This window comes from Melopsittacus undulatus, chromosome 9, assembly GCF_012275295.1.
Source record: "Melopsittacus undulatus isolate bMelUnd1 chromosome 9, bMelUnd1.mat.Z, whole genome shotgun sequence".
NCBI lineage: Eukaryota > Metazoa > Chordata > Aves > Psittaciformes > Psittaculidae > Melopsittacus > Melopsittacus undulatus.
The window spans coordinates 39,406,497-39,431,984 of NC_047535.1; the positions used below are offsets into that span (position 1 = coordinate 39,406,497).

Here is a 25,488-nt window from a genome sequence, read left to right on the forward strand (position 1 = left end):
CACCCCTCCCGGCTGCCGTCCTGAGGGGAAGCGGGGCGGGATGCGCCGGGACCGCCGCCTTCCGGCCCTCCCCTCCGGGGTTGGCGGGGGAGCCCCGCCGCGGGAGGCTGAGGAGCCGCCGGCGCCTGAGGGGACGCCCGGCCCCGCCGCCATCTTGTGCGCAGCCCCCGCCGGCGGAAGGCGGTCCCGGGCGCTGCGGTGGAGCTGCGGGAGGGGGGAGGGAAGAGGCGGCTCCGGCGAGGGCTTGGGGCCGGTCACGGGGCGCTGAGCCAGGCGTGCTGCAGGCACTGCGCGGCTGTGGCGCGGCGCTGCGGAGAGTAGTGCAGCGCGGCGAGGAGGAAGCTGGCGAAGGGGGAAACCTCGGGTCTTGTCCAGCGGTGCCTGTCCGACAGGAGGGCGTGGAGGCTGCGGGGGGAGAGCCTGGAGATCCGCAGGAGAGCGCCTAGAGAGAGCGTAAGCACAGGACCTCAGTGATGGCTGCAGGACTGAGGCTGCTGCTTCTCGCCTCATAGAAATCACCCTGAAGTATACCTGCCTTCACCTTCGACGCTCCAGCACGGACGGGGCTTGGAGCAACCTGCACTAGTGCAAGGTGTCCCTGCCTGTGGCAGGGGTTGGAGCTGGATGAGCTTTGAGATCCCTTCCAACACAAACCATTCTGTGATTCTGTTTTCTCTGTCACCTTCACCTGCTCTGCCCTTTGCAGGTTTGGCTCTCGGGTGTTTCTCAATAAGCATCTTTTCAAACTAGTGGAGTGCCCTCCCCCGTTCCTGAGCACTTCTTAGCTGAGAACGTGCCAAGAATGAATGAGGCGTTCCCAGAAAAGCCACACAAGAGCCATTGCTGCTGTTCCCTCTGCTGGTTCACATGCAACCCACAGCAGACGGGGCCGTTTCAGTGCCAGGGCTCACAAGACACTGATGTTTAACGTGTCTTGTTCCTCCTCGCTCCATGGGGACCAGGAGAGTGCCACTACTGACTGAGAAGTCATCCATCCACAGGAGCGCCTGATGTAAATGTGGTGATTCAGGTTAGACATGTGTGGTCAGGCCAGTTTGGTTCACACAGAGAGTGGATACAGGGTAAGAACCAGTTTTGACTCATGTCTTTTGAGCACCATAGAAGGAATAAGCGTGAGCAAAGAATGTGGAGGTACAGGGAGGTGCTTGCTGAGCATGCTGTGCATGGGAGAAGCACTCAGCGTTATAGGCAGGCAGATGCTGTGTGACTGCTGAGCGTGAGAAGCAGAGGAAGGATGGACTAAACTGCCATGTCATGTGCCTTGAAGTCAAAGACAAGGACTTCAAGCCTAATGAGTCAAAGGGAAAGGAATTAAGGAGAGTGAAGCAAGAGACATTACAGTTGGGTCAGAAGACTAAATACAGCAGCCACGTTGGAAGGATGTGAGTGTCCCATTCCTGACCATCATTGTTCTCTGCCAGGGAATTCCAGCCTGTTCCGCACTCTCCAGCCTTCCTGGCATGTAGCTGTTTCCTGTCCCTGTTTCCGTTCTCCCCAAATCCAGAGGAGAAAGACTAAAAATGTTTCTGCTTGTTGAGTGTTTGCTGTGACTTTTCCAGGATTTTGCATTCATCCTTGGAATGCTCCTGGATTGCAGCGGTAGGCAGGGCAGGGAGTGCTGCCGTTGAAATCTGCTTGTAGCCTGTGTTGTGTCACATAACTCTGGGGGGGATTCAGTATGAGTCGGAGTGTGTCAGATCCACAGTGATTCTTAGGATAAACTCCCTGCTCTCCAGCTCTTACCTGGCCTGCTGAAAAATTTTGTTGACTTGTTCCAGGAATAAGCAATTTGAGGAGGAATTCTTCCCAGGAGCTCGATAATACGAGCAACATGATCTAAACAGAGGGAAAACACGTGTAGAGACAACGATTGTGACACTTCTGACAGTGAAATGAATAAAGCTGATAGGATCCTACCATCATCTCTGGAGAAATACTTCCCAGGTTGAGGGTCAAATAGACGTTCCCCAGTTGCCATTTCAAATGCCTAGAAATGGAGTAGCATTGTTAGTGCATTCATTGACTTAGAGTTTTTCTTCCCCATTAACTGATAGTGCCAATTCCCCTATCTAGCACACAAAACTGATCCTAAAACTTGGAGATACTCACACTGGTTTAACTTTTAGCTCCATGCAGATGAAAAGCAGGATGTGATGAGTTAATGTGCATGGAGTGTGAATTGCCTTGGAGCTTAAACTAATTAAGAGTGAATTTTATCAGTGGGATACTTTCACTCCTGAGTGAATAGGTGCAGACAGCCCCTTTTGCCTTCTCAGAGTGAAGTTTTGCTTTACATGCAGTGTACATAGGGTCCCGAGGATGTACATCCCTGTCACATTAGTGTCAGTCCATTAACATCATCATTCCTAGCCCTACCAGGCAGCCTGTGCTCCAGATATCCACAGGAGTGCTGTAGTCTAACCCAAGAAGCACTTCCAGGGCACGGTATGGCTGGGTCTGTATCTCCTTGGAAAAGGGCTTGTACTGAAACGGAAACAAACTCCCCTTAGTGTCCATAAATCATTAACAGCAACACATGTGGCCACAAGCATACTGCATGGCACAGGGCAGAACCAGATATGTGTGCTAAACTCTGCAGGACACAGCAGGAATGTTCTCAGGTGAATTTAGCTGCCAACACTTCACACTGAACATATTTTTCAGTTTCCAATTGTAAGGACTAAATGCAGGCTTAGAAACACCCAAAGCTGAGGGTGTCTCCAGGAGTACAGTGCCCAGCTCAGAGCTGGGAGTACTGAATATAACAGCCCCCAAAATCAGCATCTCTTCAGCACACTGAAATGGTTATTAAGCTTTAAAAGGACAGACACAGGGTGGGATGGAAAGGAGCACACAGCATCCCTCATCATCATGGGACTGACACCCAAGAGCACACTCACCGTCCAGCATGCGCTGCCCAGATCTGCAATTTTTACTTCTATGCTCATCAAATCAGATTCTTCCAATTGATTGCCAAGAGCATTCCCTAGATGGAAAAGACAAAGGGAAATGGAGTCTTCTCAACCCAACAGGTAAGCATCACTTACCACCAGAGAGGCATCTCCACCTGCATTTATGGTTCTTCAGCTCAAAAGGTCCTAAAATGCTTTTTGACATCAATTAAATGGTTTCTCTGTGTTCTGAGGAACCATGAACTTGTATCCAGCTGGAATCTCAGAGGGTGTCTGGGAGGACAGTAGCTTGGAGTGGAGCAGTGTGACCATGTCTGGCTGCAAGGGTCCTCTAGCACCAAGGTTCAATTCCTGTGAGCCAAGAGCAGAGCACATCCTACCAGCACTTGTCAGACACACAACATCTGTAATTCTTCCTTAGCCTTTGGGAATCCCTTCTGTCACAGGCCTTGGACACAGCCTGTGTTGGAAGAAGTAAACGCCCCTCAGAGACCACCTCCACATTTTTGTATGCATGCGGGGAACTTTCTGGAAAATAACACAATCCATAGGTAGCCTCATGAATATGTATGTGTGCCCAGGAACTATATAAGGATGGCTTGTGTGGCAGTAGGGAGACACACATTAGGAGGAGTTATCCCCCATGTCTCCCGGCGCTGCAGTAAAGAATACCTGCTTGTCAGCTTGAAAACTTTGTTGGCAAGTTTGTTCCTGGAGTTTTCTCCAAATCAGTTTGGTGACTCAGATGGGACCCTCTCTGCTCAGCTGCAGGAGCTGAGGACATGGCTCTCTAGGGCCCTCGGGAATTTTTCCGGCAAGGAGCTCCAGACATTACTAGGATGACTGGATGGTGCAGACTTTGGATCCATGGTTATGGTGTTCTGGTAAGAGCACTATATGAACTGTTGAAGGGAAACCCTCCCTCTTTAGAATGGACTGATTGAGCAGAGGGGGCTTTTAGGAATTTAAAACCAGAGCTAATGAGAGCTGCATCTCTGTGACGTCCAGACGTGACTAAATCCTTTTGGCTATATTCCTATGAAGAACAGGGAATAGCTTTGGGGGTCCTTGCTCAAAAACTAAGACCCTACAGAAGGGCAGTGACGTGTTTTTCAAAACAGCTGGATGAAGCGAGCAAAGGATGGCCCAGATGCCTAAGGGCTGTGGCAGCAGTTGTCATGAATATTGAAGAGGCTGGCAAATTCACCCTGGGACAAAAATTACTGTGCTAGTGTCCCATGTTGTATCAGCAGTCCTGGAACAGAAAGGAGCCCACTGGTTATCTCCTTCATGTTTTTTTAAATACCAGGCCACCCTTGTGGAACAAGATGATACAGAAATTGTGGTCACTAATGTTGTGAATCCAGCATCCTTCTGCAGGAACAATCGACAGAACCACTAACACATGACTACTTGGCCACCATAGAGACTGTATATTGAAGCCGACCAGACTTGAAAGAAAAACCTCTGGAAGATGCTGATTCTTGATTTACTGATGGTAGTAGCTTCATGAAAAATGGTAAATGGAAAGCAGGATATGCCATTACCACCACTTCACGGGTAATAGAAGCTAAACCCTTTAATACCTCTGCCCAGAAGGCAGAAATAGCATTAACGAGAGCCCTGGAATTGGCTAAAGATAAAAGGATAAATATTTGGACTGATTCTAAATGTGCATTTGGAGTGGTCCATGCACATGGTGCTATCTGGAAAGAACGAGGACTTTTGACCACACAAGGGAAACAGATTAAACATGCTACAGAAATTCTACAGTTACTGGAAGCTGTTCAGCTACCTGAAGAAGTAGCTATTATGTATTGTACAGGACAACAACAAGGTGACTCTGATCAGGAAATTGGAAATAATTTGGCTGATTTTGAAGCCAAAGGAGCAGCTGAACAATCACAAATCATGTCCTTAATCCCTGATGGCAAACTAGCAATTGAAAAATCTAAACCGAGGTATTCAAAAGAGGACGGAAAATTGATTCAAGATCTAAAAGGACAGGAAAATAAGGAGGATTGGGTTCAGATACCTGATGGGCGAATTGTAATCCCCTATAACCAATTCTGGAAGTTAGTTCAGGAAGAACATAATAAAACTCAGTGGGGTAGCAACTCTTTATATGAATATTTAGACAAACAAATTGTAGGAAGAAATCTCCGTTATCTCCGACAGTTTTTGATCAATCTGGGAAAGCAATTGGAGGAGATATATAAGAGAATAGCAGGGGCAAGAGCAAGAGGTTTGGATTATCTGATTCACCCTTTCAGATCTGGAGACTGGGTTTATGTTAAGAATTTTTCAGGAGATCCTCTACAGGAGAAGTGGAGTGAACCGTACCAGATATTACTGACCACCTTTACAGCAGTGAAGATAAAGGAACAACCTGCTTGGATAGATTATCCAAGAATAAAGAAAGCACCAGAGCCAGAGAAGTCATGGCAATCAAACCTTCAGGACCCTTACATATGAGATTGCGTCAATCATAATTTGGACTCATAACTGGTGCACAAGCTTGGGACCAGAATTTATACCTGAAATTAGTGCAGAATGTTACTAAAGTTCTTAATCATAGTGACTGTTGGGTGTGTGCATAGTTGCCTAAATCAGGAGAAAGCCTGGATCTCACATTAATTGGAGTTCCAATTCCTAACACTGTCTCATGGACAAACCTGTGGGTGAACACTATCAATTTGTATTCAAAGGGAAGTTTGAGATTTGGAATAGTTAATCCTAATCCAGGTAATAAATATCACACCTGTGCACAAAGATGTATTACACCAGGAACCAGGGCAGGAGATCATACTTGTTCAAATGCCAGATGTAGGTCACCATTCAAATTGCAATCACACTATTAATATAGATGGTATCCTAGTTCAGTGGTGGCCCGTTCCTAAAGGGAAAGGATGGTATTGGTTATGTGGAGAAAATGCTTATAAGACTTTACCCCCCAGCTGGAAGGGGGCATGCACCTTAGGTGCTGTAATACCCAATTTTACTATTATCGACAGCTATCCTTCTGGAGCCTGGATTAGAAGTTTTGTTAAACAGATTAAGCCAGGGTTTAACCCTATTATTGAACTGCACACTGCATTTCATAGTTTTGTGAGAGGTCTAATTCCATCTTTGGGAGGAAGTGAATTAGAGAAAGCAATTGTAAATATCTCAGCAACCATAGAGGAAATGCAAAGTAAAAACATTGATAGAATGCAAACAGAACAACAAGACATAACCAGCCTATCTAAGGTGGTATTACAAAACTGAATGGCTCTAGACATGTTACTGGCATCATAAGGAGGAGTTTGTTCCATAATCAATGAAAGTTGTTGTTCCTACATAGACCAAAGTGGCAGAATTGAAACAGATCTGGAGGAAATCTGGAAACAAGCTAAGATATTTCATGAAATGGCCATGGATGACATCTTCTGGGGTTTTGAAGAAATATGGAAAAAGTTAACTTCAAGGTTACCTGATCTCTCCTGGTTGAGGCAACTGATTGCAAGAATATTGCTGTTAATTATTTTAATATTGATTACTTGTAGTATGATACAATGTTCCCTCTGGTGTTGTAAACTGTCTATGATCAGTTATGAAGATTGGAAAAGGAATGAAATTAAGCACCGAGTAGAAATGGGAAATTATTTCAAAAGGACTTTTGGTGGTAAAGGTAATATATAAAATGTTGCAAAAGAATTTGCAAAAGGACAGAAAAAGGGGGATTTGAAACAAGGGGGACACAAAAATCACAAAATGGAATATATAAACCTTTAGAATTAGTTTTAAGCAATATTAATTTTGATGGCTTTGTAACAATAGCAATGGAAAATTATTGAGGTGCATGATATATAGAAAAACAAATAGAGTACAGCTAGAGAACATCCTGAGAATTCTTGTCCAAGATAAATCGTTAGAGTTGACACAGTTTTAAGAAAAACAGTCTAGAAGAGCAGGACACAAGGATAAGGAGTATCTGTGAATGGCAGGTGTCCAGGATGGGCTACAGTTAAACTAACTGACAAGTAGGAGGGTAGGAGGATTATTATGTCTCTGGTGCTAATGAACAAATTAAACTGGTATAAGCATCTACTGTGCATGCTTCAAGGCTGCCAGAAGTGATGGAGATTGTTGGAAGAAGTAAACGCCCCTCAGAGACCACCACATTTCTGTACGCATGCGGGGAGCTTTCTGGAAAATAACATAATCCATACGTAGCCTCATGAATATGTATGTATACCCAAGAACTATATAAGGATGGCTTGTGTAGCAATAGGGAGACACACGTTAGGAGGAGCTATCCCCTGTGTCTCCCGGTGCCACAATAAAGAATACCTGCTTGTCAGCTTGGAAACTTTGTTGGCAAGTTTGTTCCTGCAGTTGTCTCCGAATCACCTGTAAGGTGATACTTACATATGACCCCAGAAAAGAGTAATTTTTGGTTTATTGCTTTACAGTGGGCTGTCAGTCTGTGTCTATTCCTGTGCTCTTCTGCTCCAAGTAACAGACTCAGTCACCAACTTAACATTCCCCAATTGCCCCAGAGTTTGAGAGCCAAAACAGTGCTGTCAGGGGAGAAATGCTCACAGGAAAACCTTGTGTGAGGGTAAAATAAAGGGTCTCATTGCTGGGAGATCAGCTGATCTCTCGAAAAACTCCCCAGCTCTACGTTTTATTCAGTATTCACACCATTCTCTGCAAATAAATTGCCTCAAAAGGTGAAAATCGCTGGTACATACAAGTCTCCCACAAAGCTCAGTAATATGGGAAACAAAGAGTAGAAGTGTTGTACAGCTTTCTGATTAGCCCACTTGCAGGTAACCCTTTCAGGGGCTGAAAACACCAGACACAAGGGAACTACCCTGTACCTTAAGCCATAAGAACAAGCTCCAAGATCACACTGGGGCTGTTAATGGATGCCCTTGATCTATAGCTGTCCTCCACACAAACCTACCTGAACCACCACGTTTCTGTAGGTGCCTTAAGCAGCTTGTAGCCTGGTGCTTGTATTGAGCAGGGATAGGAGAGGCATCCCAGCAGCATAATCTGGCTGTACTGTTTTGTACTGCCCGTTGCAGGAGATGGAAACCTTCCCTAAAATGTGTGTACTCTCCCTCCTGACAATGAACATGTAAACCCCTTTTCTTGTCAAATAAAACCCTGGAGCACTCACCTGGTCCCTTTAGCTTTGAATCTGTCCCCTGGTCACAGTCACGTGTATCAGGCAGAATCCTTTGGAGGCTTCTATCACGTCCATACAACAAGATGTTCTCCGGTTTGATGTCCGTGTGGATGATGCGGCAGCTCTCATGCAGGAAGCGCAACCCTGCCAGCACCTGGGTAAGCAGCAGTGACTCCCATCAGCATTGACAGGGTCCCCACTGCCTCTCCTCCCCAGGAGCAATCAGGCACAGTGGGCATGCAAGTCTTCAATACCTTCTGGTATTGAAGGAAACGGACACTGATGAGATCTGCAGTCAGTTGTTTCTGTATAGTGAGTGCCCTGAACTAAGGGGAAGAGGCTGCTTGGGGACATGGAGGTGACCCACAGTGTGAAAATCCACAGGTATCAGGATGGATGGAAGATGGAAAGAGGACAGGCATACAAGGAGCTGTTACAACCACAGAGCTGAACTTTCCCCTGTTCATATGGCTGTTATTTCCATGGAATACTGTGCCTTCCTGCTGATTATCATTCAAATGGAAGCTGGGGGCCTGTTATAGAGTGACACAGCACCATAGGGCATCCCATCATACAACGAAAGAAAAAGAGGTGCAGCATAACCCAGGCAAGGGGAGGGAGACAACATGGGTGTGTGTAGAGAGAGCTTAAAGGCAGCGCAGGAGAGCCATGTAGGGAAAGAACAGCTTATGATGGAGCAGGGAGAGCCTGGCCTGTCACAGGGGAGAGATAAACAACGCCTACCAGGGAGAAACAGTCGCTACCAGAAATCAGTGACAGCAAAAAGACTACTGGGAGAGCCACATTTGTGTTTTAAACACTCTCGGTCAGTCATAAAGGGCTGGCAAATATTCTTTGTATTATCAAATTCTATTCTGGGCTGAACATCAGCCCCAGGAAAATACCAACCTTAAATGGTAACCGTGAAGAGCGGGGAAAGATTTAAATAGCTAAATTGGAATGAATCAGTAGATACTGCTCCAGTGCTCATCTGGAGGGGGAAGAGATTCTGAGAGTTTACAATTGAAGCAGATAATGGAATGGGATCAAGCAAAGAGGCTTGGGTGTGACTTAGGGCACAGAGGTTAATGCCACTACATTTCTGTGTAACATTCAGGTGTTAGTGGAGCTTCTTTAGAGGAAGAAGCAGCTATTCCGAGAAGAGGCTCTTCCAGAAAGCAGGATGAAGGGGGAAGCAGTTTTCTTTCTTCGTGTCCCTAGAAGGGCACAGGAATCAGGGTAGCAAATCTTCATCTTGGCAAGCGTGCAAGATTCTGATAAATCTCAGCAGGAGAGGCAAAATGTGATTTTAACTATTCTGAGTCCTCACTATGTTTCCATTCCTTTGCTATTCTCAGCCAATGCATAAGAAACTTGGCTTTCACAGTCTGATCAGCCCCTATATTAATGGGAATATGATGACTTCCCACTCTGTGTTTTAATGACCAATTTCTCTCCCAAAGGGAGTAGTTACTGTTTTCCTTAAAAAGAAAAGCATGTCTTTGGCACTCCATCTGTAGCATCTTTGCAGATGCAGTCATGGAGTTCACAGCAGATGACCCTAGGATGAAGGCCGTGGCACATCCTTACACCAGCAGCCCCTTGGTGCCCACCCAGTTCCAGCTAAGGTCTCACCTGCTGTAAGGACCTTTTCACAAAAGGCAGAGGCAGCCCCTGTGCTGTGTAATTACCCATCAGACACCGTAGGGAAGGACCCAGTGCCTCAAATACCAAGCACATATGTGGACAACAGTCAGGGAGTCACTAACAGAGATAAGATGCTACCACCAGCCTTTTGCCCTTCACCAGAACAGCTAAATACCTCCCTAACCAACCTCTCCCTCCAGCCACCTCCGTGTGCTGTGCCTCCAGCTGCTGCCTGGCTCAGCCACCTCACAGGAGCACAGAGCCTGGTTTTACACCATCCTGCGGCTCTCTGAGGCAAGCCCAGCCTTTGCTGTCCCACAGCATTCCCAGCAGAAGGATATGGAAGCCATTCTCTCCAATCATTCTGAAGTCATCTAACAAACAGACGATGTTTTCTCCTGCCCCATCCTTCTTCTTCATACTGTTCACCTGAGGTGGAGGATTCCAAGAAAGCTGCAATTAGAGACTTACATATATATACATATGCGCAAGCACATCTTGCATCCATTTTATCCTATTCTACAGACTTTCTCGCCCAGGACTTGGCACTTCATGACAAATCCAATAAAAAAAGCATCAGATAAACCACACAAGCAGTCTGTGTGTTGTCTAGTGTTTGACCAGGTGAGACCATTACCCCCCCAGTATCCAAATAACTCAAACCAATCCTGCTTAAACCAATAACACCCTTCCAGCTTCTTGTTCTATCTCATGCAGGCCCAGAAAGTGCTCCTGCTTGTGCTGGAAGGGGTTTCTCCCAAGACCACATCTTACAGCACAATAACTGTCCATTTCTTTTGCCCTTCTACAGCCTCTGCTCCCTGTTCTCAGAGCAGGGATTGCTCTATTCCTCCCTGTCTGCAAGCAGCAGGCTGGGACATTGCCTTTTAAAACCCACACCTTCCCTTCAGCAATTTCTTGCAAGGGGTTGCAGAAAGGCAGAGGTCTTGTCTTTGCCTTTGGCCACTCAAAGACTACCTATGAGCAGCTGTGGAAGCCCAAGAGACCAACTTCCTTCTCCTGGCAGCTCTGCCAGCACCAACCACCCTGTGCTGGTGGGAGTATGAATGGCAGCATGTCTTCCAGAGGGAATCAGTAATAAACCAAGGGTAAGGCTCAGTCCATGTGCTGTGCTAATGTGTAGAAAAGCTGTTCCCTGATTACATTAGATTAGTGCCACTTGGTACTTCCTCTTGCATCACTAAGCCTGGCTCATCTCCCTTTGGATAGGGCTTACAGATTTACAGATGTGAATTAAACCTTTCTCAAACCTGTCAGAGAAAGGCCTCAAGAGTAATTTGTAATGCAAAATGTAATAGTTTTTACTCATCTGAAGCTGATGTCACTTTGTATTGAGGCAAACTTGAAGAATCATAATCATGAGCTTTCTAGAGCTAGCAGGTTAAGCCATCTTCAAAGGCAAGTAGGTGAGACCCAGATCCAGGCACCTCACTGCCTCATCCATTAGCAAAAGCAGGAGGAAGCTTTCTGACTTCAGATGCTTATTATATTGTTGCTACATCCTGTAATTTCCCCCCCCCCTTTTTTTTTTGCAGGTATTTCCTCTTACTTCAGTACCAGTGCTGTGATCGAGCAACATCCTCTGGGCTGGGAACAACACAAATACAGCAGACACCCTCCCATCTCCTGCTTAAGAACATTACTACCTTTTCCCATTGACTAACTGCCTTATCTTCCTACAGGTTCCTCCTATTTATTGGATTTCAGTCTCAGCTGAAAGAAATGGGCTGACAGGGCAAGTGGGACACAGCCAGCACGTCCCAGTAGGACAGGAGGAAGGAGAAGATGGCTGTTTCAGAGGCCAGTGCTGAGCCAGGCTGATTCCTATGAATTCCCTAATATTTGTTTTCCTGTTCCCCATGTAGCTCCTCAGACTGAGACCCAGAGGGAGAAGGGATGATGAGGGTGATACACCAGAACTCAGTGGCCATCCCTACGGAGCCCAGAGCCCCAGGATATACGTACACAGCGGAGGAGGGCAACCTCATCCTGGGCAGCCTCAGCAAAGCCTTCCCTGCTCCTCAGGACCTTCACAGCTACCTGTTTCTTCCTCCTGGAAAAGGAATCACAGCTGCCAGCCAACGTGTGCCAGTGTCCCTACCCAGCAGCATGTCTTCTCCCAGTCACCCAGCCCAGGGCTTCCCAGGGTCTGGTCTGCAGAACTCCATGCCCGTGGTAGTGATGCTGCCAGCATCTGGCAGAGAACAAGGCAGAGCATGGGTACTGAAGGATTTAACCAAGAAGAATAAATGTAGCACCACCTTGTTTATGTTCTTTGGTTTCTGGGGACCAGCTCTGCCCACTGCACCCCTCCATCTCACTTCCAGGTTTGTTCTGTGCTCGGGAGATCTGATATGCTCCCAGGCATGTGGAACCCTGCTCCAGTGGCCCAGGGGCCCAGCCACCCCTTCCCACCTTCCCCAGAGACAGTGAGCTCCTCACCTCATGTCCTTGCAGAGCCAGACAGTGGCAAAGGTGCCACAGCCCAGCTTGCGCAGAGCCTGGTACTGTGTGTTGAGCACCTCTCCTTCCTGCACGGGGTGGTGGCCTCCTGTGGGACCATCACCAAGAGATGTTACCAACACCTCTAAATGCTCTTAGACTGAAAGAGGGGCTGAGGACAGCCATCCTCCTGAAGGAACAGCCAGACAAGCCCTGGTGGCCTCCTCTGGCCTAGGAAGAGCCTGGCATCATTTTGGCTGTGGAGCCACACGCCTGAGGACTGACCTGTGTGCTGGGCTGTTTGTGTTTCCTCTTCCATCCGCTCCTCCATGGCCAGTGGTGCAGCACGAGGGGACGGGGGCAGTGGGGAAGCAGATCTCAGGGTACAGGCAGTGCAATCATCAGCACCCTGCTCCTTTAAAGAGAGTTGAGGAGCTGCAGGGCAGCCGTGCCTCTGGTGCCTGCAGAGTGATTCCCTTTTCCACTCCTCATCTCCCTCCTTCCCATCTGCTTCCTCAGCCTCAGCAGCCAGGCTGCTGCAGACCCTTTTGGCACCTCATGGAGGCAGGGATTATTTTAAGAGCTGAGGAGGAGAGCGCTGGCAGGCTGGGGCAGGGCAGGGAGCTGGTGATGTGCAGTTAGAGCAGAGCCAAGGCCAGGTGGGAGTCTCAGGTTTCCCTGTGCCCAGAGTGGATTTGCAGGGGCTTAGCAGGGACTGTGGGATCCCCTCCTGCAGCCAGGCAAAGCACGTGCTCCCATTCCCATCCCAGCAGCATCGGGCACCTCAAATAGTAGGCTGGAGCTTGTGTGGCTCATGGAGTTACAGCTGTAAGACACCAACCTAGTCTCTCACAATTGGGAGTTATCACTTGCTGTACAGCCAAAGCCTCGGGGAACACACACTGCCAGAGCTGGGCGATTGTCCTGTGGTTCTGCATTACCGGCTGGGCTTAAACCACGACAGCGATTGTCATCCCTATAGACCACCTGCACGGGTAGGAGCTGTGACCTTTCAATCCTTCAAATCAGGTCGCTAAAGCTCAGAGCTGCACCAGGGGATTTGCACAAGTACAGTGGGCGGCTGCTGCTGGTGGCAGGAGGCTCGTGATGGGAGCTGTGCTGGGACAATAACGTCTTCCAGGCACTGAGACAGAGGCGTGACTTCCTCAAAACACTAAGTTTCATTCCCATGCTGATGCTCCCCCTCCTTATATTCTCACACATCCAACCACTGAATTTGAATTGTTCAGGATCAGTTTTTTTCAGGCATAAACCTTCAGGATGCTGCATGTCTGCGTGGCTGCTCTTTTCAGCAAAGACCTACTAACATCTTAGCTATGAAACAGAGGTGGAATCAGAATTTCCCTTATTTATGCACAGATTGAGCACATTGGTAGCCTCACAAGATCCTGCACCACCAGAATCTACCCAAACCTTCTCCACTTGCACCATTAGCACAGCAGGGACTGACCTGGGAGCTAGGCAACAGCCTTCAAGATTTTATGTTGCTCACTATTTACCTCCTAAAGGAAAACTCCAGAGCACGTGGAGATGGGAGTCCAACAGCATCTCCCTTAGGTGGTTGTTATGGTAATAGGAGACTTTGGTGGGGGAGTAGGACCCAAAGATAAACTGCATCCAAGCAGTAGGGCTGATGGAGCTTTTGGAGCTGCTCACCAGGCCCTGGTGTCCTTGCTGTGGAGATGAGGCAAGTCCATCCTCAGGTGTGCATGGCTTTGCCTCCATCCACCCCAGTCAGCTGGATGCACCAGCAAAGGATGGGGAGTGTTGCTATGCAACTTGGTGTAGCAGAGTGAAATGTACTTCTCTAAGCTCTGTGATAAAGGACAATCCATGTTTTAAAGTCCTTCATTGCTTGATGTCCTTACATTAAAAACAACCATTGTTCTGCTCTGCTCCTTCAAAGCTACACTGTGCAGAAACTGCTGGTTTGCAACAGGCCTGGCTCTGACCAGAGAGCTTCAGCCCCAAAACCTCCTGGCCCTGACTGGTCTGCAAGCAGCAACTGCACAACTGCACCAGAACGGTGCCAAGAGCTGGAGTCCCAGAGCTCACCTTCATCTTCTGCACGAACACACCCCGAGCAAGCCCTCGCATCCCTGAACACCCAGGTAACACACAGCCTAAAGCAGCCCCATGGCTCCTGCACACACTCACCCCACAGCAGCTCATGGGCAGGACGCGCCGCTCCCTTCCTCTTCGGGCTCATTCTGTTGCTCCCCAAAGGGGGATTCCACCTGGTCCCGCTCTGCTTTTAGCCCGTGCCGTGTCCTTGGGCAGACCCCAGCCTTGTGCATCGCTGGACGGACGCGGTGCGGAGCGGGGCAGGGTATCGGATCACAGCACCGCTTCTGGGAACAGCCCCGGTGAGCCAGGACAGCTGCCATGGGCTCACTTTACTGCCGGCCTCTCCCTGCCAGCAGCTCCCTGGTCTCCACAGCAACTATTTATAGAGGGAAATTCACACAGAGGAATCCTCCCCTCTGCTGCTGCCTGGTGCTTCCCAGTGCTCCCAGTGCCGGGTCCTGCCTTGCTGCTGTGGCTCCTGTCCCACCCCTGACCAAGGGGATGTGCTTCCTCAGCCTCCCCACAGTGCACAGCCACAGCCGCTGCTGTCGGGAGCTTCTCCCTGCCTGGTTCATGGGGAGCAGCACCCAACCCACCATGGCAGGACTGGAGCCCCCCTGCCCCTCACACTGAGGAGAAAAATGGCCACAAACTGTAAAAAAATCACACTTTTTCACCCAATATGGCACAGTTTTGTACCCAGAGCAGGCCACGGGCCCCAGCTTTATGCCCCTCAGGTTTCCCGCCTGAGGCAGCAGGGACCCACAACAGCAAAGGGCACAGCAGCAGCACCCAACCCACCATGGCAGCACTGGAGCCCCTCAGCACCTCACACTGAGGAGAAAATGGCCACAAACAGTAAAAATCACACTTTTTCACCCAATACAACACAGTTTTATACCCAGAGCAGGCTCCAGGCCCCAGCCTTGTGCCCCTCAGGTTTCCCACCTCAGGTGGCAATGGGTCCAACCCCTCAGCAGTCACAGCCAGGTCAGGGCCAGCCCAGCACCTATCCCCTGCCCGTGCCCTGCTGCCACCCAGCACCAGAGGGGCCAGGGCAGGGGCAGCACCCAGGGGACGAGAGGCTCAAGTGGTTCATAACCCCTAAAAGGGCAAGGAGAACAGCACAGGTCAGGGGGAGCACGGCTCAAAGCAGTGCCCGTGCCCGGAGAAGATGGGGGAGAAGCAACTGCAGCCAGAGCTGTGCCAGTAATGGAATGGGGAGCAGAGGGAAAGGTGGGAGAGATGGGCCGCGAGCCAGCGCCATGGCTGGGAAGAGCTCTGCCGTCAGCTTAGGGATGAAGTTGTGCTGTTGATTGAGGAAGGCTGCTGGACAACAATGGTCACCATCCCGTGTGTGCCTTAAGCAACCCCCTCTGTGCTTACCCCCTCTGGAAGACCACGGCCAGGGCTGTAGTGCACCACGCGCCATTGCCAGCAATTGCAGGGCTCATCTACAACCAGAGGGTCCCTCCTCCTGTGGGCAGGAGGGGTGCTTGAGCCCTGGAGCCTGTAGAAGCACCAGGATCAATGGAAGGTGGCACAAGGTGATGGCAAAGAACTGCAGCCGCTATCCCAAAGGCAGCAGATGGGGCAGGAGGGAAGAGCCCCACACTCCTGGCACCGTGCTCCAGCTCAGGAGAACAGTTTCCATGCAGGAGGAAGGAAGGAGAGGACTGGATGCTGGGCAATGGTGTTATGGGGCGAGACAAGCGCGACAGGTAGGTTGTATATTAAAATTTATTGAATTATTGTGTAAGAATTCTCTTTATTAAAATCATTTGGACTCTAAACTGATTATTTACAGACAAAAACCTCTTATATCACCAATAGATTCCTACATCTCCGAACAGTATCTACAAACAGTTATTACACTATGTAACAAAATCCAGATTTTTTTTGTGTTTTTTTTCCAAGGTTTTTATATTAATTATTAATTCCAATTTGAGACAGACAGTACCTCGGGTGCTCTGAGCAGAACTCAAGGTGTAAATGCAGGTCAGGCCATACCGTAACAGACAGACACACACCAAGTCACGAGGCTGGGACAGGGCAGAGGCACCAGGACAGAGGAGAAAGATGGTCTGAGCAAACACATGGGGTGTTCTAGGAACCAAAAGAATCATCCTGACAAAGAAAGGCACCAGAACCAAGCAGCATCTCACTGCAACCGGGGCACCCCTGGAAAAGAAACGACATTCCACTGCGGCAGCAGCATCCAAGAGCCTCTATTAAAACAACAGCCACCATTTCTACTAAAAACCCCAAAACTTCCAGGTACAGCCTAAATTCACCACCAGACAGCTGAAAGCAACACTCACACACCTACAACACGTGGGTGCTGCCTACTTTTAGTTGTACCAACAGGAGAGACATTCAAGTACACTAACTGGGTATTTTAATACTGATCAGTTCTCAGCGCTTCATCCAGACCATGGTGGAAGCAAGGTTCTTTCTCTGACCACAGTGCTAAATAACTCATATCCTGCTAAATGACTCCTGCCACGCAAGAACATTATCTCTGAGGGCTCAACAACAGCAGCACTGTCCCCATGCTGCACTTGTGTCTTGCAGAAGGGGAATGGTCTCTGTAAGCAGGACACGCTGGTGCCCACACAACTTGCTACCTGTACAGAAAACATGAACATCCAGACAGGATCCTCCATCCTTGAGGAAGAACATCCCATCTCCAGAGTGTCTGACAAGCTGGTTGTGGAATCAGGCAGAGATTGGAAGAAACTTGGAAGGATTGCGAGGTGTAAATAAATAATTTTCCCTGCAACAGGAAATGTAGTAAAAACCCCCTGGTTTGTGCAAATTTAAATGCAACAGAACCCTGTTGTAGTAACGGATTTTGCCACAAGAGAGGGGCATGGATGGAGAGAAAGAGGGGCCATGGCCAAACACCCAGGATGATCCCAGCATGGGGAGGAGGATGCTGGTGTCTAGAATACCAAGAACAGAAGGATAGAAGAGACAGGCACAACCAGCTTCCCACCCTCACTGCACTGGTCCTGGGCAGTGCCTCCTGCCCAGCTACACAAGGACAAGCTGATGTTAAATAAGTCAATCACCTACAGTTAGCTCTATTGCAGAGTCTTGATTATTGCTGTATATAAAAGCAGACTTTCACAGATACACTCAGAGAAAACAGATGATTTCCAATATTTGGGAGTGCTACCAGGAAGCAAAGAGGATGTGGAGCCTATGGGCACCTGGACTCCAGTCACTGTGATTCTGGGTGAGCCACCAAGTCCTTCTCCCTTCTCCATTGTGGGATGGATTCAGAATTAAGCCCCAGACACCCTGTTCTGGGATAATTCTGCAAACACAGGGGTACTAACAGTCTATAGAGCCATAAATCCAGCAGGGAACCTGTGGCTCCTGGCAGATATCAGTCTGGTGCCTAGGGCAGAAAGTCCATCATCAATGCAGGAGGGGACAAAGCCACTCTGATGCATTACCTGCACTCACCTCAAACCAAGGAGCTGCCTCCTACCCAGCTTTTTGGGGCTGCTTTAATCAGGTTTGGTTGAGACAGAGGTTTCAGAGATGCTAAGTTCCTACAAGTTTTGGTGGAAGTGGGTGGTCAGGCAGGAGGAAACCCAAACTGGTGCCCACATAGGGGAAGAGGCAAACTCGGCTCCTTTCTCCTGCCTCACCTGCAGCACAAGGTGGCCCAGGGATGCTGGCCATACTCTGGTCACATACAGTACCCAGGAATACTGCTGGAAGAGGGTCACAGGAGAGAGCTTTGTGGGAAGAGCGGCCAGTGTTAGCTTATTACATGCTCAGAGAACAGTTTTGTAACGGGGCAGCACTCACACAAAGCAACAGGGCTGATCTGATAGGTCTGGAATTGCTGCTATATGCAATGGAAAGAGGTAGGGATGTGATCCTGCCTTGGTTTAGCTCTAATCCCTCCTGGCTGGCAGTCACCACCTCAGGGAGGTGACAGAGGGCTCAGACCTGCCCCAAGCATGTAGGACATCAGCATAGAATTAGCAGAAGGGGTGAGAGTGCACAGGACACCCTTATAAATAGGAATCTGCTCCCAGAGGGGCAGAGCACTCTGTTCCCAAGGTGCAGGATCCACAGAGGGAGCAGCGAGGAGCTGCCCAGTGCCAGCTGCCTACTCACTGTGCTTGTGCCTGCTCCAGTCTCTCCTTCCTTGCCCGAACCATCCCCATTTGCAGGATGCCCAATGATCCTTGGGACCACTCTTGTGCTTCATAATTTCCTCGAGTTCACAGCTCACCAAATAATCCTTCTACATGCAGCAACAGGAGAGTCTGAGAGGTGAAACTGTGAGTAAGGTGTGAGGCAAAGCCTAACAGAAAAAGCCTTGAACTGAGCTGCTGGAAAGGCGAGCTGCTGTTACGACAATGGAGACATCTATGAGTTATCCCTGCAGACAAAGCAGTGGAGAAAACTGCTCCAGTGCTGACAGACGTTGGTCAGTAGAAGTGCACAGAGATACTTCTCCGAGAAAAGCTTTGTCTCAAAGCCACAAAATTAAACATTCTCCTTTAGCATTTAAATACGTTAACTTTCTGAGGGTATTTACAAGTCCAGTTCAGAGCAGCAGAACAGCCGGACACCGGAGGGAGGGGGAGTGGCACAAGGCATTTGTTGTGCTTTTCCGAAGAGTAGGGCAACCTCCAACCACAAGGAACCAGGAAGACGGATCCCGAGCTGGGTCAGTGGGGATTGAGGCGAGCCAGGCAGCGACTCTCCCATGGAATTTGTCCTGAGGGAAAGGGTGAGGGGATGCTGTCCATTTACAGCAGGCCCCTGGGCAAGTGTGTGTGCTGGTGAACACATCAGAGACCAGAACACTGTGGAGTGAGAGAACTGTGCCATTGGACACTCTCCTTTCTACATCCAACATCCAGAACCAGTGGGGACATTGCTGCAAGGGTTTCTTGGGTGGGATACTGCAGGAGTGCTCAGGAGCCAGGGACAGAGGTTAGCACTGTTGTCAGCCTGCTCTCTGCATGCTTGCTGAAGTGAGGGGCTGCAGCAGGGGAGTCTCCCAGCACTGATCCCTGCAAGACCAAGGACTTCATAGACACGGTGCTGGGTGTTGTCTCCTGGCTCTTCAACAAAGTTGTTTGGACACTTGGCACATTCATGTAACATCTGTAGGAAGGAGCTGTGTGGTCCCCCCTGACAGTGCCAGGGGAAAACCAAAGTCTGGTTTTGTTTTGTTTTTAAGAAGAAAAAACTGTAAAAAAATACTCTCTGAGATGGAAGGACGCTTGTACTTTGTACTGCCTCGGCCATCCCTGTTCATGTCACCACGGGTTCCTTGGAGAGCCTGGTTCCAATGGCAGCAGGACACCATGTGTGTAGCTAGGATGAGCACTGTCCCCGCTCAGGCAGGGCAGAGCAGTCTGTCTGTGCCTGTCACAAGTCTGTGACTTTATTCTCCACAGCTGCTGCAATCTGTTGTAGTCTATATCCGAGCTGCATCTTCTGTGCCGTTGGGTCTTCTTCCAAGGCCGTAATGATCTGCAACAAGACAGAGCTCACTGGCAGCTTTCCTCCAGTGCACAACACTGTCAACCAGCTCAAATGGCAAACACAGTGGAGAGCCCCAGGCTGGAAAGCAGAGTGCTCAAGACTAGAGTGAGTATGTAGTAATTCATCTCAGATTGATCACATTCTAGATTTGTCCAAATAACATATGAATTTTATAGTTCAAAGAATGCTAAAATTCTCCCCTGAAAACAGTATCTTTAGTAAATGAATCTGCACTAACTACATTTCATTTTTAAGCAGAGTATTTGAATCCTATAGTGAAAAAATAGAAGCATACATGAAATCCCAACAGTCTCCAAGTTAGAGACTTTTGTGAGTTCCTCCCTCTCTTTTTGAGAGTAAAGCAAACTCAGAACATGGAAGTTACAGGTCAGTGACAATACACAGCATTGTAATAGTCTGGCTGCTCTTAACTATTAATTTTTGGAGGCTTTCTGTTTGGATGGTAAAAGGAGAAGGACAGGTTCATACCTGCTGGAAACACACACTCACCTGGTCATAGTACTTATTGATGTATTTGTACAGTTCATGTAGAGCCACCAGGGAATTGAGGTCACCTGAGTAATTCTGAATATAAGAGAGGAAGTTAGACACAACCATGAGACACTTCACAATTGTTCTAAGCTCTACGTCCTAACAATTCATTAGGAAATATGCCTGTTGCACAAAGCAACAGGAAAGGGAATTCATCAGTGAGTTCCTAGCGAAGGAAGGATCACACGTACTCCTTGTCCTGAGTCCCTGACTACACTTTCCAGTGTCAGCTGGAGAGACCCTCACCCTCCTTATGGTGCCACAAAGCAGAGCAGCCACTGGCATCACTCAGTATGTCTGAGCAGAATTGCACACGCAGCTGGAATGATCTCATCTTTGCATTACTGACTTTCTTAGATGCACGCGTGAGAGGCTAGGGTGACTTCTGAAATACAAAAAACCTGGAGAGGGGCTTGGGACAAGGGCCTGTAGGGATAGGCCAAGGGGAATGGCTTTAACCTGCCAGAACAGGGGAGACTGAGATGAGCTCTTAGGCACAAGCTCTTCCCTGTGAGGGTGCTGAGGCGCTGGCACAGGGTGCCCAGAGAAGCTGTGGCTGCCCCATCCCTGGCAGTGCTCAAGGCCAGGTTGGACACAGGGGCTTGGAGCAGCTGCTCCAGTGGAAGGGGTCCCTGCCTGTGGCAGGGGTTGGAACTGGATGAGCTTTAAGGTCCCTTCCAACACAAACCATTCCATGATTCTATGAAGTAGTTCTATTTACCCGTGACAGCTCAGCCAGGGCAGAGTTCATCTCCTGGTCACTGGCAGAGATGGTCTGACGAATGTCCGCGTAATACCTATGCAGTGGTACACAGACAATGAGCAATAGTTCTTCCTGCCTCCCTCTTCCTGCTTAAACTACAACTCCTCATGTTTATTGCTTACCTTTCCACCATCTGCTTGTAGCGAGGGATGTCCCGGGCATAAAGCAGCTTATTGATTGGAGAATCCTTGAACAGCCAGAACCAGAACTGATTACAACAAGCTCCTTCATCATGCTATGGACTAACCTTAGCAGGTAACACCATCACTGCTATTTTCTGTCATGCATTCAGGTTTGGGAATTTTTGTCCTCTGCATGGAGAGGCACCTCAAATACCATCTCCCTTTTAGTAATGAAGTCTGAGGAACCACGAGATGCATTGGTGAAGGGATCCTTGGGACCCTTAGTCCAGCCTTCCACTTGGAGCTGGGTGATCACCAGGGTGAGATCACATTAACTATGGCTTTGCAAAGCTGGTAACTGAATGTCTCCAGAGATCCACCCATCCCATCTTCTGTGACCTGTGCAGGACTGTTCCACTCCTAGCACAGGGTCAGTAGTGGTGGTGAGAATTTTTTCTAATGGCCAACCTGAATTTCCCAGGAAGCATCCTGTGACTTCCACTGTCTGACACAGCCAACTAGAGTTTAGCTCTGCCCCACAGGCAGCTGTAAGCTGTAAATAAAGAGCACCCCTCAACAACTTCTTGTGTGCTAAACAAAACCAGTTCCTCCTTCCTCTCTTCCCTCCCATCACTCTCCAGTGGCACATGGGAGCAATAACAGGCCTGGCCTGCTGTTCCAGTGGTGCTAAGTGTTACTGCCTTCCTGGGGCAGCACTGCTCAACTGCCTGTGCCAACCATGCTCCCTTCTCCCTCTGTACTTACCCGCCCTAACTTATGGTCAGCTATTGTACAGGAGTCCATGAAGGTCTGTGCAATGACCAGAAGCACAGCATCAACATTATCGGACGTCTGCACATCAAAAACAAACTGGGGGTTCTTGATGATGTTTATCCAGAACCGTAAGGGCAGGCTGCAGATAAGACAGAAGCATAACAGGGTATTAGTGAAGGTGCTGAAGGATATTGTGTGCATCACTGCATCTCCCAGCAAAACAGCTTTTCACACCATGCTCTGCTGCCCTGCGCTCCTATTTTCTTCCTCCTGGGTCTTGCTTTGCAAGTGATCAGCTCTAGACAGCTTAGTAGTGCCTCCTCTGTAGCCCAGAGGAATATCATACCTGTTTGTCTTCCAGATATGGATGGTCTCAGGGTCTGCGATGCCATAGTGTAAAGCCTGCTCATCCAACAGGTCAAAGAAGTACTTGACTGCCAGGGGGACAGGGCGGTTGGTACTGAGGATCACCTGGAACAAGTCATCCACAAACTTCTGCAGAGTGCCCTGTGGGAAACCAAGCAGGACAGAGTCAGCATGGGCAGAGGAGAGCTGAGAGCGGAGGCCTCATGCAGGTGAGGGGTTCCCCTCTTCTACTCAGCAGCCTCCTCTCACTGGTCCATACACATCCCTGCAAGGATACGAAGGATGAAAAGATCCCAAACTCAACCTGTGCTGCTTCTCACCTTCATTGAGAGCAGACGTGTCAGGTAGATCTCCGGGATTGCCTTGGCTCGCTCCCGATCTCTCAAGCTCCCACGCCGATGCTTGGGAAGCTCTGGCTCTTCTGTTGGTTTTACCAGGTGCCAAAGTTTGATCCCACCTTCATCTGCATCTTCCAGCATTGGTGTTTCTGAACCAAGCAATTGTTTACAGATGACTGTCAGTTCTCTCACAGCAGAGTGTGGCCAGGGGAGCCCCAAGGAAGCAACATTTCACAATATGATAGAAACACAAATGGGAAGGAACCTCTGGAGGTCTATATCCAGCCTTCTGCACATATTACAACTGTTGCTATGGTTCCTCAAGCTACAGGAGCATCAATGGAGCTGTTCGTATCCCATCACCACCATCAGGCCATGATTAGCACCTGAGGGTGTTGATTCCTACAAGTTGGAGACTGCTCAGCCCTAGAAAGTCTAACTAGAGAACTGTGCTTATCCTGCATTTTCACACCCAGCCTGGCTTTCCTCTGCTCTTAGACTCTTCTGCTCTTCTCTCATCTCACCTGCCCAAGCTTTCCATTTCCTGACAATCCTATGAGGGTTCAAATCATATTTCAGCTTTCTACAGCAGCATAAAGCTGGGGCTATGGCAAGAGACTTGTCCCGTTAACTGCCAAGTGCTATAAAATCAATTTATGAGAACAGGGCATCAAACTCACTCTCTCCTGGGATGTAATCCTGATTCTCCCTATGGATGTGCTTGGTCAGGCGTGGGACCAGTGCTACTGTTGCTCCATCAGGTACCTGCACACAAGCAAAAAAAATCAATATCCAAACCAAAAGGCACATTTCTTGTCAGAACAAGAGACAAGTGCTTGTAGACTAAAACAGACTATCCCATTACCAGAAATAGGGACAGAAACAGGGATTTTGGGGCACCATCACTGCCTCCCCTAATGGTGGGAGAATCTTGTTTGTATCAATTAAAAAACATGATGTGCAAAGCATGAAGAAGATAATATGCAAGGGCTGAGGTCATTCACATCTAGAACATGCTGCAGCAAAGTATGACATAATGGTGCAAGATATGACATGTTGGTGCAGAAAAACTCCACCTCTTTCTGTTCCTAGAAGCTACTTTGCAGGTCAGTGCACCATCACTTACTGATTTGCACTGGAACATTAACAGATCCAGCAATGCCACCTCCAATGCAACAGCCACCAGGTATGAACTTGTGTGTCACTTTCCAAGCTCTACACTGCTTGCTATATCCACTGCTTAACCTATATCCAAGATACAGGTTAAGGACAGGGTTCACTGAAGTCAAGAATGCCAGCCACAGCACTGACTTAATATGAATATGCTGCTGCAAGAAAGCTCCAACCCTTTGTCATCCACCAGGAGCCAGAGCCCCAAATACAGTGTGTTTAGAAGATGGGAGATGAGGCAACGGTAGATTGAGTTCTGACCTTGTAATGCTGAAGAGTGTTCAGGCGTTTCCAAGTTCCTTGAACAACAGATGTCACATCCTCATCAGACAGTATGAGATGACCTGCCAGCCCTGATCTCCACTCTGCAGCCATGAAACCACAGAAAATGTAAAGATACACTGTTCATTTGAGGCACCCCTGAATCTGCTCTGCTTCAACCTGATTGGCCTCACAGCACACCCACTGGTCCGCATCAGCCTTTTTCTATGGTGTTTCACAGACGACATAACCTGAGCAAGTGCCTGTAACAATGCTGAGTCCTGCAGCCACAGGAGTTTCTCTGAGCACAGGGACAAGTGGCCTCATGGTCTCCCAGCTTCCACTCACCAAGCTCCTACAAATTCTGTCACACTGTGACTCTTCAAGCAGGTGATTCAAATCACAAATAGGCACCCAGAGTCCTTATTAGCTACTATTCCCACTGTACCTGCTCATCTATAAATGCCACAGCTATTCAGCAACAGCCAAAGAATGAAAACTGAGAGGTTTCCCTCACAGAGCAAGTCCCATCTTTCATTAACCACTGTGGGCAAAATCCTCCCTGACACATGTTACTGAGATGCTACCATTGACTTCACTGGCAGGACTACATCACCTCTGTTTTGCACTCAGATCATTCCCCCCCTCCTACACATTCTCCATGCTTTTTTTCCCTATGTCCCCTTGACCAAGCCATTGCCATGGTCCAGGTCTGGCAAAGAACACCATGAAATGGAAGGGTTTGGACTCAACTGCTTCTTTCCCACCCCAGCCTCCTGATGTTAGCTTCTTTCCTGGCCCTATTGGGTCCAGCCACAGTGCAAGATCCTTGCTCAGTGACTGCACACTCAGCAGAGAATGACAGACATGCATGCCAGGGTGCTGTGCACAGGCAGCAAATGACCACGTTTCTACTTCCTCACTGAGCTTTAGCATCAAGGAGTTCTGCTTACCAAGGTCCAGGGTATCAGGGTCTGGTCGGTGACAATAGGGTGTCCCTTTATAGATCTGATCCAGGATTTTCTCCTTCACCTGTGTGATGGTGTCACAGTCTAGCACTTTTGCAGATATCCCTTGGGAGTCCTCTGCCCCTCCTGCAGCAACTCCTGCTTGTGTCAAAGCATTTAAGGTCTGGGGAAGAAAAGGTCACAGCTACTCAGCTAGTAAGATTGCATCTGACACATTTACACCTTTGACGGTTGGCATTAAGGCCAGTTAACAGCTAGTCCTTTCACTGGAGGAGATTCAGAAAAGAAAACATCACAGATGTTAAACACCATGTTCTGTCTTGTGTCCAGAGCTGGGA

General features: G+C 48.7%; 2 protein-coding genes across 3 annotated transcripts in view; both read right to left on the reverse strand.

Annotated features, from left to right (window-relative positions):
* Positions 1-204: 204 nt before the first annotated feature.
* Positions 205-12,553, reverse strand: LOC106023647 (SRSF protein kinase 3-like). The gene is made up of 11 exons (XM_034066302.1): positions 12,508-12,553; positions 12,223-12,331; positions 11,746-11,833; positions 10,101-10,188; positions 9,748-9,854; positions 8,104-8,266; positions 2,922-3,007; positions 2,398-2,505; positions 1,939-2,008; positions 1,765-1,857; positions 205-442 (listed from the first exon to the last, which is right to left on the reverse strand). Exons 1-11 carry the CDS (start codon positions 12,551-12,553, stop codon positions 255-257), a joined length of 1,146 nt encoding a protein of 381 aa, XP_033922193.1. The 3' UTR covers positions 205-254.
* A 3,483-nt stretch (positions 12,554-16,036) lies between these two features.
* LOC101878658 (plexin-B1) overlaps positions 16,037-25,488 on the reverse strand; it is a 74,258-nt gene continuing 64,806 nt past the window's right edge. For both annotated transcript variants that reach the window (XM_034065906.1, XM_034065905.1), the window contains exons 29-38: positions 25,136-25,313; positions 24,183-24,286; positions 23,432-23,516; positions 22,734-22,900; positions 22,394-22,554; positions 22,039-22,186; positions 21,274-21,338; positions 21,110-21,185; positions 20,347-20,421; positions 16,037-19,824 (exon numbers count right to left, since the gene is read on the reverse strand). In XM_034065906.1, the coding sequence (XP_033921797.1) occupies positions 19,720-19,824; positions 20,347-20,421; positions 21,110-21,185; positions 21,274-21,338; positions 22,039-22,186; positions 22,394-22,554; positions 22,734-22,900; positions 23,432-23,516; positions 24,183-24,286; positions 25,136-25,313 (1,164 nt within the window). In that variant the 3' untranslated portion in view covers positions 16,037-19,719. The remainder of the gene's footprint in view (positions 19,825-20,346; positions 20,422-21,109; positions 21,186-21,273; positions 21,339-22,038; positions 22,187-22,393; positions 22,555-22,733; positions 22,901-23,431; positions 23,517-24,182; positions 24,287-25,135; positions 25,314-25,488) is intronic.